This window comes from Nerophis lumbriciformis, linkage group LG19, assembly GCF_033978685.3.
Source record: "Nerophis lumbriciformis linkage group LG19, RoL_Nlum_v2.1, whole genome shotgun sequence".
Lineage (NCBI taxonomy): Eukaryota > Metazoa > Chordata > Actinopteri > Syngnathiformes > Syngnathidae > Nerophis > Nerophis lumbriciformis.
Genome location: NC_084566.2, coordinates 40,470,537 through 40,485,944, shown reverse-complemented (window position 1 = coordinate 40,485,944; position 15,408 = coordinate 40,470,537). Strand labels below are relative to the sequence as shown.

Here is a 15,408-nt window from a genome sequence, read left to right as displayed (position 1 = left end):
AAACATTTGAATGCATCAGTCTGTGTGCAATGAATAAATATAATGTACAAGTTACACCTTTTGAATGCAATTACTGAAATAAATCAAGTTTTTCAAAATATTCTAATTTACTGGCTTTTACCTGTATACTCGAATATCACGATATAGTCATTTTCTATATCGCACAGAGACAAACCCGCGATATATTGAGTATATTCCATATATCACCCAGCCCTAGAATCAATCACTCTTTTTTGCACCACATGCAGCTATTGAGCTGTCCTTGAAGGAGCAGAGACCTCAGACGTCCTTGTCCAGCCTCTACCCCAACACCTCTACCCTGCTGCCCTCACACAAGTCTGACGGCAGGAAGGTCCGCGCCATTTACGACTTTGAGGCCGCAGAGGACAACGAGCTCACCTTCAAGTCGGGGGAGATCATCACTATCCTAGATGACAGGCAAGCACACAGACACACACTCAGCACACACTTTGTGATATACGACGCTGTATCAACCTCACTCCCGCCTAAAGAGCTGAGCTTATTGTCCATGGCGATGAGCTCATTGGCTAGCGCCGCTAGACACTGACTCTACATCAGTGGGGATCTGTGGTCACAAGTTTGAGTCTGGCGTGTGCCGGATGACCACTGTTACATTGTCACCTGACTAAAGTGTCCTTTTCTGCTCTCTTGAACGCAGTGACCCCAACTGGTGGAAGGGGGAGACGTATCAAGGGGTGGGGCTGTTCCCCTCCAACTTTGTCACTGCTGATCTCACCGCGGAGCCTGAGATGAGTATGTATAGGCACACACACACTCCATTTTATTTTTTATTTTATTTAGCCTTTATTTAACCAGATAAAATCCCATTGAGATCAAAGATCTCTTTTCCAAGGGAGACCTGGCCAAGAGGGCAGCAGCAAGGTTGCATTAAAAACCGTAAACAACACATAAAACATCACATTTACAACATTAAAACTTGCTCACATGACACGTGCGTACAGACAAGGTAGACTGCAGTCCTTTCACAGAAGCTTTAAACTCATTTAATGTAACAAGGGCTTGAAGTTGAAGATTTGATTGTAGGTTATTCCAACCCTTCGGTGCTGAAAACCTAAATGCTTTCTTGAACAGTTCAGTTCTTACTTTGGGGACGACAAATTGCAGAACATTCATTGAACGAAGATTGTGACTTTTTTGTTTCTTTGTTAAAAGACAAGATAGATAAGATGGAGTGATACCCAGAATGGTTTTGTAGATGAACACATACCAATGATTGAGGCGTCAAGCACATAAAGATGTCCAGTTAACCATTGAGTATAACACACGATGGTGAGTAAGGAGAGCGCAGTTGGTGAAGAATCTCAGTGCATCATGGTAGCATTCATGTACAACACATCTCCATAGTCAATAACAGGTAAAAAGGTTGTTTCCACCAATTTCTGTTTCACAGTAAAAGAAAAGCAAGACTTGTTTCTATAATAAAATCCCAGTAAAAGTTTCAGTTTTTTTGCAACATACTGAATGTGCTCCTTAAAATTCAAGTGGTCATCAATTAAAAATCCTAAATATAATTATAGCTTGTTTTCAACCAAAATAAGTGATGAAATATAACTTGTTTTACAAATTTTCTCAGAAATTTAGAATTTAAAGTTAATTTTAAAGAAAGTGCTTTTTGAAATGTTTTTTTATCTCATCACATTTGACAACTTTGACAGCCTTAATTGTTACATTTTGTTTGTTTGATTTAATGTTGACAATATGCTAACCAGAGGTGGGTAGAGTAGCCAGAAATTGTACTCAAGTAAGAGTACTGTTACTTTAGAGATTTATTACTCAAGTAAAAGTAAGGAGTAGTCACCCAAATATTTACTTGAGTAAAAGTAAAAAGTATGTTGTGAAAAAACTACTCAAGTACTGAGTAACTGATGAGTAACATACACACACATATCATATATATATATATATATATATATATATATATATATATATATATATATATATATACACACACACATATATATATACACACACACATATATATATATACACACACACACACACACACACATATATATATACATATATCTACACATATACATAATGTATATATATACACACACACACATATATATATATATATATATATACATATATATACACATATACATAATGTATATATATATATACACACACACACATATATATATATATATACACACACACATATATATATATATACATACATTGATATATACAGTATATAATTTATATTTACCGGTTTTTATTTTGCCGTTTTTGTTTACATGTTAAAGGTGTTTTAATGAATATACATGCATGTTTAACACATATAGATTCCTTTCTTTCATGAAGACAAGAATATAAGTTGGTGTATTACCTGATTCTGATGACTTGCATTGATTGGAATCAGACAGTAGTGCTGATAACGTTCTCGTTTTCAAATGGAGGAGAAAAAAAGTTCCTCCTTTCTGTCTAATACCACATGAAAGTGGTTGGTTTTTGGTATCTTATTTGTCCAGCTTCCATATTCGTTTTTATACACTTTACAAGAAATACATTGGCGGCAAACTCCGTAGCTTGCTAGCTTGTTTGCGCTGGCTTTCGGAGACTCTTATTTTGAAAGCACAGGCGCGATGGAGCGGCACTTTTATTGTGAAGACAGGAACTGTGCAGTCAGTCTTTAGGCTTTTGACGGGATGTACGGTTGAAATAAAAAAAGGATCTTTTTTCCTTCACACTTTTGATTGATTGATTGGAACTTTTATTAGTAGATTGCACAGTACAGTACATATTCCGTACAATTGACCACTAAATGGTAACACCCGAATACGTTTTTCAACTTGTTTAAGTCAGGTCATGTGACCGCCTGGCTCTGTTTGATTGGTCCAACGTCACCAGTGACTTCATCTGATTGGTGGAACGAAGTGAACGTCACCAGTGACTGTATTTGTTGAAACGCAGGCACTATGAAGGTCTGTTTGACAGACCAAAACAAACAAAGCGTGCATTAACAGATCGATAAAAATTAGTAGCGAGTAGCGAGCTGAATGTAGATAAAAGTAGCGGAGTAAAAGTAGCGTTTCTTCTCTATAAATATACTCAAGTAAAAGTATGTTGCATTAAAACTACTCTTAGAAGTACAATTTATCCCAAAAGTTACTCAAGTAGATGTAACGGAGTAAATGTAGCGCGTTACTACCCACCTCTGATGCTAACACAGGGTTTCATTAAAACTAATTAAAAGCAGGGCTGCACAATTAAAGCCCCACTTAAGAACTTTCAATTTTGGTTGATTTTGGCAGACAAAAGCGGTAGTGTTTTGCCTGAGGGAAGACCATAGCGTCGTAAATCGTCAGAAACTACTATCACAAATATACAAACTGACACGATAATACCGCAGTGATTCAGTATGACTGATCTTTCCACAGTAGGAAGCTACATATTTTAGTCAAACTTTATACTTGCGGTTTGCAGTCATTGCATTGTTTTTTTGTCTATACAGTACTTTTGAGTTAGTTGCATACCTGCCAACTACTCCGGTTTTCCCGTAATTAGTACGGCTTTCATCAACCTATTCCGGGTTACGGTTGCAGTAATAAAAAATACGGTTTTTCATTAATTAAAAAAAAAATAATTTTTTAAATGCGCGAGGCTATTTATAGCACCGCTGCCAAGCACGAGGCACCTGTTGCCATTGTTTCCAAACGAGCGAACGATCATGGAATCAGCCGGAGAAAAATCGCAAACGAGTCTTAAACCGAAAAGAAAACTGCAGTCATTCCGTGAAGAATATTCAAAAGCCTATCCGGGAATAATTAAACGTTCCAAAAAGGGTGAAAACTACGCGAATTGCACCTTGTGCAGACAAGATTTTTCGATCGGACACGGAGGAATTAGCGATGTAAAAGACCACGTTGGGACAAAAGAACACAAGTCTAATGCCGTTGCTAGCGATACAAGTGGAAAACTTTCAACGTTTTTCGGATTTTAGCCACAAAAAGGTAATGACACCAATGTTATCTATTGGAATTGTTTAGTACTGTTATACTGTTAAAAGTGTTTATACTATTTATGCTTTCAAGTCCAAGTTGAAGAAATCTTGTTAAATGTTGACAGCATAACTACCAAAATACAGAAGTATGTCCTTAATATTTTTGCAGTGCTATTTCTGTTGAAAAGTTCAAATGATTACATTAGAGATGTGATGTGCCACTTTTCAAGTGTCTGATGGCTTAAATTAATTTTCATTAATTTTTCATATTTTGAATTCTTTTGAAAGGCTTACAAAAAAACTACATTTGAATTGTAATTCCATGCTATTGACAGGACTATTAATTTTAATGAAGTTAGCTTACCATGTTTACAGTATTATAATTGTGATAGAAATGTGAATTTTAGGCACAGAATATTTTTTACAATTGAACAAGGCAGTAGATTATACAAGCTTGGACAGAAAGTTAATAATGACACCAATTTTTTTTTAATGGAATTGTTTAGTACTGTTTTACCATTTGTTTACTGTAAAAAGTGTTTATACTGTTTATACTTTCAATTAACAAATTGAAGTCTTGTGAAAGGTTGACAGGATAACTGGCATTAACTGTCAAAATAATTTCAAACTATTGAAGTTAGCTTACAGAATAAACATGTCAATCAACCCATATGATTTTTGCTGTAATATTTTTGTTTTGAAAAGTCACTGTGACTGATAGAAAAGTGATGGTTTTAGCAACATTTTAACCTGTCGGAATGCTAATAATCATTTTGCGTCGGGGGGCGAAGCCTGAACCCCCCACCAGGACTTTGTCCTGGACCTACCGGGGCCTTCGGCCCCTGGACCCTGGCTACTAGGTTTTTCTGATTTCAAAAGTTGGCAGGTATGTAACGCTATAAAAAGTTCGCCTGCAGTAGCATTTATAATAACAATATCACTAATACTTGGTTAATATTCAAATCATGAAAAAAAGTATTGTTGGCGGTTTTTGAATGTTTTTTTTTATTGGATTTTATTGGCAAAGTAGATGACCTCCCATTGGCTCGGCTACAAGCAGACTTTTATTCATGTTTATTTACAAGTAAGAATGCATTAAAAAAAATACACCCGACTTAATGTTTTCCACCTAGTTTTTCCCAACTGGGCAAAACTGCACTTCAAGATGTTCAATATATCTTGAGTTGCAATTTTTGCTAACAGAAATTGAGTCCACTTAATTTTTGTTTGTTTACTTATTTTGGAATAATTAAGTTATTGACCTTTTAATTACACTAGTAAAAACATACTGCAGTAATGACCAATAAGTTTATAGCGTTTGAAAGCGTACATATCGGGAAAATTAGGAAATGAAAATTCAGCAAAAATGGCTGGCTGGCTAACTTTTCAAAAGCTCCGTCAATTGGAAACCCAGAGAGGCTTTTTGCAGCATGTGCAAAATGACCCCCTAAACATTGCTCAGGGGCACCATCAATGCAGTAAAATCACACACACGCCAATAGCTAATAAGAAGTTGGCGATTTAAGGCAGGCAAAACTGAAATTTCTTTGGTGTGAGCAACAGAGCAACTTCTGCTGTCGCCAACACAATTGTCAGCCGCCGCTACCACCACAGTAAAATAAATATAACCATTTGTAATTCACTTTACATTAAAAACACATTATCTACATTCAAGCTACATTTACACTAGAGATGTCCATTTATCGGCCGATAATATCGGCAGGCCGATATTATCGGCCGATAAATGCGTTAAAATGTAATATCGGAAATTATCGGTATCGTTTTTTTTATTATCGGTATCGTTTTTATTTTTTTTATTTATTTGTATTTTTTTTATTAAATCAACATAAAAAACACAAGATACACTTACAATTAGTGCACCAACTAGAGATGCGCGGTTTGCGGGCACAACCGCGGAGTCCGCGGATTATCCGCGGATCGGGCGGATGAAATTTTAAAAAATTAGATTTTATCCGCGGGTCGGGTCGGGTCGGGCGGTTGAAATAAAAAAAAAAATTAGATTTTAAATAGATTCAGGCGGGAGGCAGTTAAACCAATTCGGAAATATATATACATAGTTAAATGTTGTTACCCACATACGAAAAACGAGCAGGCACCTGCTGCATATGCCACAACAGAAGAAAAAAAAAGAGAGATGGACACTTTTACGGAGCGGAGAAGGGACGCCTCGCCGGGGTCCGGGACCGAGGCCCCTTCCCCCGAGAGGGCCCCACTGGGAGCCGTAGCTGAGGCGATCCGCGAGAAGGGCCCGACGCACGTCCAGGGTCACCACCGCGCCCACCGCACCGACACCCCGCCTCGTCCGCCTTCGCCACGGCCGGCGTCACGCGCAGCAGGTAAGCAGCTTACCTGCCCGCCACCCCCGTGGCCGGGGGGTCGTAACAGGGGTCACGAAAGGGGTGGGGCTCACCCTGGTTGATATAGACAGCAGGACGGTGGCCATGGAAGTCGGAACCCGCTAAGGAGTGTGTAACAACCCACCTGCCGAATCAACTAGCCCTGAAAATGGATGGCGCTGGAGCGTCGGGCCCATACCCGGCCGTCGCCGGCAGCGAGACGCGCTTGGAGGTGCGCTCAGCGCGGCTCCCATATGATTGCGCACTGGTGTGCGTCTGGGTCGTGACAGCGTGGCACGCGAATGTCTGTGCTGCATTGGATCAGTCTCCTTTCTTTAACAGGCAAAAGCTTTATAACCTCACTAATGCCTTGCATCGTCTATGTTAGATATATAACAACGGGCGGGTGCGGTTCTGATCAAATGTTACATCGGGTGGATGGCGGATGGTTGACGACTTTCTGATGCGGTTGCGGATGAAATAATTGCCTATCCGCGCATCTCTAGCACCAACCCAAAAAACCTTCCTCCCCCATTCACACTCATTCACACAAAAGGGTTGTTTCTTTCTGTTATTAATATTCTGGTTCCTACATTATATATCAATATATATCAATACAGTCTGCAAGGGATACAGTCCGTAAGCACACATGATTGTGTGTGCTGCTGGTCCACTAATAGTACTAACCTTTAACAGTTAATTTGACTAATTTTCATTAATTACTAGTTTTAATGTAACTGTTTTTATGTTGTTTTACTTTCTTTTTTTATTCAAGAAAATGTTTTTAATTTATTTATCTTATTTTATTATTATTTTTTAAAAGTACCTTATCTTCACCATGCCTGGTTGTCCAAATTAGGCATAATAATGTGTTAATTCCACGACTGTATATATCGGTTGGTATCGGTTGATATCGGTATCGGTAATTAAAGAGTTGGACAATATCGGATATCGGCAAAAAGCCATTATCGGACATCCCTAATTTACTTTTCAAGTATTCAAGATAATCATTGTCAGATGCTTAATCTGCAGTAGGGCATTACATTTGTTTTAAGTGGCATTAATTACAACCTCTAAAGTCTTAGTGGCCACATGCGTGGACAGCACCTTTTAGCTCTTATTTCCAAAATTGTGTACACTACTGAATTGGGGTCTTATGGCCGCTTATGTGGACACCTATATTGCCACCTGGTGGTGGAATTTGGAAAAAAGAGTAAAAATAAGAATTAGCATGTCACTAAACATGAAGTACATGTTTGTGTACTTATGGACTAAGTACATCATATCAAAAGATGATTCTTAATTTTTATTCTAATTAGGGTCCAATAAGCCCAAATGGCAAAGAGAAATAAGAAAAGCATGTAAACAGACAGCTTGGGCCTTAAATTAGTTTGGCTGATACCTGCAGAATCCCTATAACAAATGGCTCCCTCTCCCTGATGTATCCTCTCAAGCCTGCTTCTTTGTATGACTTTGTTTTATGTCATGTTGATGTTTTTTGTTTTTTTACTGCATTCCTTTCAAATCTTAATAGTTGCATTTTGTCTTCTAAGGGCTTTGAATAGAGTCTGTGAAAATCCATCCATCCATCCATTTTCTACCGCTTATTCCCTTTGGGGCCACTAGCGTCAATATTTCATTTTCAATTCCCAACTTTTAAAAGTCAAAAATTGGCGTCAGTGAATTGTACTTTGTAACATGTGTCACAGTGAAGACGGAGAAGAAGACGGTGCAGTTTAGCGAAGACGTTCAAGTGGAGACCATCGAGCCTGAACACGAGCCCGTTTTTATTGAAGAGGTAAGTTGAAGTTTAATTTCTATCACTCACACAGCACACACAACACATCAAGCACATATCAATCACAAATAACAAAATGAAATAATAAAATTAAAGAAACAACTTACTTTTTTTCCTGTGCTTATATTGCTCACTGGAAGTGTCAATAATGAGACTACTGCACTGCCTACTTATCAGTTGTGATGGCTAAATGGCGCCTCAGTGAGTGTGTGGCACTAGTGTTTCCCACAGGACTGCAATCTACAGGTAAAAGCCAGTAAATTAGAATATTTTGAAAAACTTGATTTATTTCAGTAATTGCATTCAAAAGGTGTAACTTGTACATTATATTTATTCATTGCACACAGACTGATGCATTCAAATGTTTATTTCATTTAATTTTGATGATTTGAAGCGGCAACAAATGAAAATCCAAAATTCCGTGTGTCACAAAATTAGAATATTACTTAAGGCTAATACAAAAAAGGGATTTTTAGAAATGTTGGCCAACTGAAAAGTATGAAAATGAAAAATATGAGCATGTACAATACTCAATACTTGGTTGGAGCTCCTTTTGCCTCAATTACTGCGTTAATGCGGCGTGGCATGGAGTCGATGAGTTTCTGGCACTGCTCAGGTGTTATGAGAGCCCAGGTTGCTCTGATAGTGGCCTTCAACTCTTCTGCGTTTTTGGGTCTGGCATTCTGCATCTTCCTTTTCACAATACCCCACAGATTTTCTATGGGGCTAAGGTCAGGGGAGTTGGCGGGCCAATTTAGAACAGAAATACCATGGTCCGTAAACCAGGCACGGGTAGATTTTGCGCTGTGTGCAGGCGCCAAGTCCTGTTGGAACTTGAAATCTCCATCTCCATAGAGCAGGTCAGCAGCAGGAAGCATGAAGTGCTCTAAAACTTGCTGGTAGACGGCTGCGTTGACCCTGGATCTCAGGAAACAGAGTGGACCGACACCAGCAGATGACATGGCACCCCAAACCATCACTGATGGTGGAAACTTTACACTAGACTTCAGGCAACGTGGATCCTGTGCCTCTCCTGTCTTCCTCCAGACTCTGGGACCTCGATTTCCAAAGGAAATGCAAAATTTGCATGGTTGGGTGATGGTTTGGGGTGCCATGTCATCTGCTGGTGTCGGTCCACTCTGTTTCCTGAGATCCAGGGTCAATGCAGCCGTCTACCAGCAAGTTTTAGAGCACTTCATGCTTCCTGCTGCTGACCTGCTCTATGGAGATGGAGATTTCAAGTTCCAACAGGACTTGGCGCTTGCACACAGCGCAAAATCTACCCGTGCCTGGTTTACGGACCATGGTATTTCTGTTCTAAATTGGCCCGCCAACTCCCCTGACCTTAGCCCCATAGAAAATCTGTGGGGTATTGTGAAAAGGAAGATGCAGAATGCCAGACCCAAAAACGCAGAAGAGTTGAAGGCCACTATCAGAGCAACCTGGGCTCTCATAACACCTGAGCAGTGCCAGAAACTCATCGACTCCATGCCACGCCGCATTAACGCAGTAATTGAGGCAAAAGGAGCTCCAACCAAGTATTGAGTATTGTACATGCTCATATTTTTCATTTTCATACTTTTCAGTTGGCCAACATTTCTAAAAATCCCTTTTTTGTATTAGCCTTAAGTAATATTCTAATTTTGTGACACACGGAATTTTGGATTTTCATTTGTTGCCACTTCAAATCATCAAAATTAAATGAAATAAACATTTGAATGCATCAGTCTGTGTGCAATGAATAAATATAATGTACAAGTTACCGGTACACCTTTTGAATGCAATTACTGAAATAAATCAAGTTTTTCAAAATATTCTAATTTACTGGCTTTTACCTGTATGTGTGGCAGTGGTGATTTACTAGGGAAGGTGGGTGTTTTGGAACAATCATAGAATTTGCACAATTTTTTGGCCCATAAGTGCTGCCAGGGCGGAAAAGTCCTCAGAGAGTTGAGTCTATACAAAATGTGTCTTCATATGTTTCTGCTGTTTAGCTCATACCTCTAAATCAGTCTGAAATAAAAAATAGCAAATATTTAAATGTGATAAAAGTCCTGAGAGAAACACTTGACTAAAATTGTCCCATCTAATTCCAAACAGTAAATTGGACAAATTGTACTATTTTTCTCTAAAATGAAACCATAAAATTAGAAAATGCCTGATTACCGGTATAATGTGCGGTTAAAAATTGTATTAGCAAAAAATATAACAATGCATCAATAGTATTACTAATAATATTATTATGTTATATACATAATATTACATTATGTATATTTAGGTCTGATCTTTACCCCAGTACCCTAACCCCTTAACATTTACTATGTGGATAACTCATAAACTCAAAGCACATTTTTCAATATAAAGCATTCGAAGGGTTAAAAATATAAATGGCATGTTTGCTATTTCTTTTTAGGACTGATGTTGATTGATAGATTTGAGCAAATAGTTCCTTTTTTGTCCTATTGACACTTAAAGGTGCTGTTTGCAACTTCCTCACAGTAACATAATTTAAAGCAAAAAAATATAACAAGAACGCCACTGGCTATCTTATTAATACAATGATTGGTGTGTACTGCGGTCACTCACCTGGTCTTGTCAACACGTACACGCAGGGAGCGCGTACACACATACAAAAGCAGTCTAAGAGAAGCAACAGTCATGTTGTTGTTATGATAAAATATGCTATCAATGACAGGTAACGCTAGCTATCAAAATTGCTATTATTAGCTAACAATGCCTAAAGCTAATGGGCTTGCATGTGTTACGTGCGTACGTAATCACATCATTACTTATGAGAATCCATAAGAGGGCGGGATATACTGTGTAAAATACGTTGAAAAATTAGCACCCTCTAGTCCAGTGTTTTTCAACCACTGTGCTGTGTGTATTATTTGGTGTGCCGTGGGAATTCATGTAATTCCACCTAATTGGGTTAAAAATATTCTTTGCAAACCAGTAATTCTTGTCTGTGCTGTCAAGAGCTCGGCAGAGTAATACTCTTCCATATCAGTAGGTGGCAGCAAGTAGCTAATTGGTTTGTAGATGTCAGAAACAATGATTTGTCGTGATCACAATATGCAGACGACAGCGGGAGGCAGGGTGCAGGTAAAAGGGTATCCAATGCTTAAACCAAAAATAAACAAAAGGCATTGAAGCTTAGGGATGGCTATGCAAAACGAAACTAAAACTGAACTGGCTGCAAAGTAAACAAAGACAGAATGCTGGACGACAGCAAAGACTTACAGAGCGTGGAGCAGACGGCGTCGACAAAGTACATCCATACATGACATGACAATCAACAACAAAATAGGAGTGCCAGACAAGAACTAAAACACTACACACACGAAAACACCAAAAAACTCAAAATAAGTGACAGGTGGTGACAGTACACCTACCGTATTTTCCGCACTATTAGCCGCACCTAAAAACCACAAATTTACTCAAAAGCTGACAGTGCGGCTTATAACCCGGTGCGCTTTATATATGGATTAATATTAAGATTCATTTTCATAAAGTTTCGGTCTCGCAACTACGGTAAACAGCCGCCATCTTTTTTCCCCGTAGAAGAGGAAGTGCTTCTTCTTCTACGCAAGCAACCGCCAAGGTAAGCACCCGCCCCCATAGAAGAGGAAGCGCTTCTTCTTCTACTGTAAGCAACCACCCGCCCCAGTAGAAGAAGAAGAAGCGCGCGGATATTACGTTTCATTTCCTTTGTGTGTTTACATCTGTAAAGACCACAAAATGGCTCCTACTAAGCGACAGGTTTCCGGTTCATGAAAAGACGCAATCTCTCCATCCGCACACGGACTACTATTTCACAGCAACTGCCTAAAGACTTTCAAGAAAAGCTGGCTACTTTCCGTGCATATTGTAAAAACAAGATAGCTGAAAAAAAGATCCGGCCAGAGAACATTATCAACATGGACGAGGTTCCACTGACTTGATATTTTTTTGAACCGCACTGTGGATACAACGGGAGCACGTACGGTGAATATTCGCACCACAGGGAATGAGAAGTCATCCTTCACTGTGGTTCTAGCTTGCCATGCTAATGGCCAGAAACTTCCACCCATGGTGATATTCAAAAGGAAGACCTTGCCAAAAGAGACCTTTCCAGCCGGCGTCATCATAAAAGCTAACTCGAAGGGATGGATGGATGAAGAAAAGATGAGCGAGTGGTTAAGGTAAGTTTACGCGAAGAGGCCGGGTGGCTTTTTTCACGCAGCTCCGTCCATGTTGATATACGACTCCATGCGCGCCCACATCACGCTGGTTTTTAATATATTATTAAAGTTTGACTGACCTATCTGACTGTTTTTTTGACATTCCTTTAGCGCAGTTAGATGCGGCTTACAACACGGGGCGGCTTATAGGTGGACAAAGTTTTGAAATATGCCGTTCATTGAAGGCGCGGCTTATAACCCAGGGCGGCTTATGGTGCGGAAAATACGGTACTTTGAGACAAGAGCTATATTGATGCATGCTTAGTTATGGTTGGATTTTTTATCCAACAATTGCGAGAATGACTTTTTACTGTCAATATCGGGTGCGGAGTTAAATTTTTTAATGTTTTCTGCTGGTGGTGTGCCTTGGTATTTTTTCAATGAAAAAAATGTGCCTCGGCTCAAAAGGTTGAAAAACACTGCTCTAGTCATCTGTGTAAATGTTGCAAACAGCCCCTTTAACTGCTATTAAAATATGTATGCGGGTTAAATATACGTAGAATGTGTTTTTAGTCTTTTAAAAAAAAAATACATGTCGTGTCATGCCAATCATGCAAATGATGATGTCATTTTGACACTGCTCTGGCCACGCCCCCCCGCCGCCACAAATTGACTGACTGTCTGATACTGTTGCTGTTTCATGGTGGCGCCATCTGCTGGATTAACAAAGCCAAATGTCCCCATGTGGGATTACTTGTCAACAAGTCAACTTTTTCTGTCAAAATGACTGAAAAAAGTGTCTTTGTCTCTCATGTTTCAGGACAAGATGGATCAACTCTTGCAAATGATCCAGAGTGCAGACCCCACAGACAACCAATCAGACAGTGTTGAGTTGCTGCAGCTGGAAGGTAAACGTTACGCTTGTAGGATGTTTTCATATGCAGGATGTGGCTGACTATTTTAATGCACCAGGTGCCTGCAATCAAATGGGACCGCTCATCGACCAGAAACTGGAGGACATTGACAGGTACTAAGAATTGTTAGTTTGTGTGTGTATTGGTGGGTATTGTTCACATTTGAACAGATACAGTACCGATTCCCAGGACCTGGGAATCGATACTAGTACTCGACAGTACTCATTTTCTTTAGTGTGTGTTAATAAATGTACATTTTTTGATGAATAAAAGTTAATTGTTTATTGTAACATTTAAAAATGAGCTGATTATGATAACTGCTGTCCACTTGTTACATCTTGTTTTCTTACGCCCTTTGAGTCTCATTTGCAATGCAATGCAGTCCAAAACATTAGATGGCAGTTCTGTATAGGTTATCTATGTATGTCATACTTGCCAACCCTCCCGGATTTTCCGGGAGACTCCCGAAATTCAGCGCCTCTCCCGAAAACCTCCCGGGACAAATTTTCTCCCGAAAATCTCCCGAAATTCAGGCGGAGCTGGAGGCCACGCCACCTCCAGCTCCATGCGGACCTGAGTGACGTGTTGACAGCCTGTTCACACGTCCGCTTTCCCACAACATAAACAGCTAATGATCGAGGGCGAGTTCTTGGTTTCTTATGAGGGTTTATTGTTTGGCAGTTTCATTAACTTCCTCCCAGCACGGTAACAACACACAACAACAGCAGTCAAGTATTCGTCTACCGTAAAGCAGTTTGTCTGCCGTAAACAGCGATGTAGTGACACTTTTAAACAGGACAATACTGCCATCTACTGTACATGCATATGTGACCCACCCATAATGTGTCACATTTTTGTGTTGATTTATTTATTTTATTTTGTGGTTTGAATTCGTTTTTGGAGCTGTCATTACACATTTATCAGTATTCACATTGGTCAGTAGGGGGCAGTAGGGCGTTTCTTCCCAATTGAATGCTATCACCTGCAGACCGGAAGTGTCTTGTCATTCTGATGAGCGCGACCAGTCTGTGAACAATTGAAACGTCCTGTGTGCTTTTTCCTCCTGTATAACAAGTTAGTTTTGGCGAATCAACTGACTGAATAATATCCATGTGATCTTTATAAGTTTAAGTACACATTCTGATGGTGGAGCCTAACTCTAAAGTGTTTGTGAGTTGTAGTATGTATTTGTGAATGAATCCAGTGCACAGCTGCAGTAATCAATACAAAAAGGCGACGTCATTGCGCAATGTTTATATAGGAACTTCTGATCCTAATTCAGACTCCCAAATTAGAGCTCCCGTTTTCTTATTGATTTTATAATGTATATTTGTATAATGTGTGTGTTCTGAAATAGTGACAGAGAATAGAACAAGGACGGACAATTCAACCCTTAACTCAACAATGAGTAGATGAGTGTTATGTGTGTGTATATGTGTAAATAAATGAACACTGAAATTCAAGTATTTCTTTTATTTATATATATATATATATATATATATAGCTAGAATTCATTGAAAGTCAAGTATTTCTTATATATATATATCTTAACCACGTCCCCCGCCCCCCACCCCCCACCTCCCGAAATCGGAGGTCTCAAGGTTGGCAAGTATGATGTATGTTGTCTAACTACTTAAATTTTTCATAAAGTTGAATGTGTTATGTTGCGCTACAAAGTGTTTATACTGTCAGTAATGTGCTTATTACACACCAGCTGTCTGATTGTAACAATAGTATTACGGTAGTTGTAGTTTTCATTGCCAAATTTGGATGTGTTGAAATTGCCATGTGAAATTGCTGAAATGAATAGCCTGTCTATGGCAAATCCAACGTATTTTGACTGAATGGAGCATCACTTTACTTTCAGGCGTTTTCTCCCAAGCATACTTGCTTTTGTTCGCGTTGAAAATTGCAACATTACTTGGAGGACGTTTGGCTGAATACGCCCTCGGGCTGGGCGATATGGAAAAAATGTTATATCACGATATGGATCATTTTATATAACGATATAGCTATGGTACGCTTTCAGTTCGATTAAAAATTTAACAACATACATGACCACTTACCTTTTTTCTCACTTTATTTGCAAGTGAAATAAGCAGCAGCAAAACACATTTTTCAGGGTTCACTGCCGCACACAGCCACATGAACACTAACCCTACACGAAGCCTGACAGGACTGGGGG

The 15,408-nt window shown here is 39.2% G+C and overlaps 1 protein-coding gene across 1 annotated transcript in view; it reads left to right on the top strand.

The window, feature by feature from the left end:
* Nucleotides 1-15,408, top strand: part of LOC133618953 (collectin-12-like) — a 78,730-nt gene that overhangs the window by 48,303 nt on the left and 15,019 nt on the right. Inside the window, exons 13-17 of the mRNA XM_061979814.2 lie at nucleotides 249-438; nucleotides 680-774; nucleotides 8,058-8,146; nucleotides 13,130-13,217; nucleotides 13,282-13,336. Of these exons, the coding sequence (XP_061835798.1) occupies nucleotides 249-438; nucleotides 680-774; nucleotides 8,058-8,146; nucleotides 13,130-13,217; nucleotides 13,282-13,336 (517 nt within the window). The remainder of the gene's footprint in view (nucleotides 1-248; nucleotides 439-679; nucleotides 775-8,057; nucleotides 8,147-13,129; nucleotides 13,218-13,281; nucleotides 13,337-15,408) is intronic.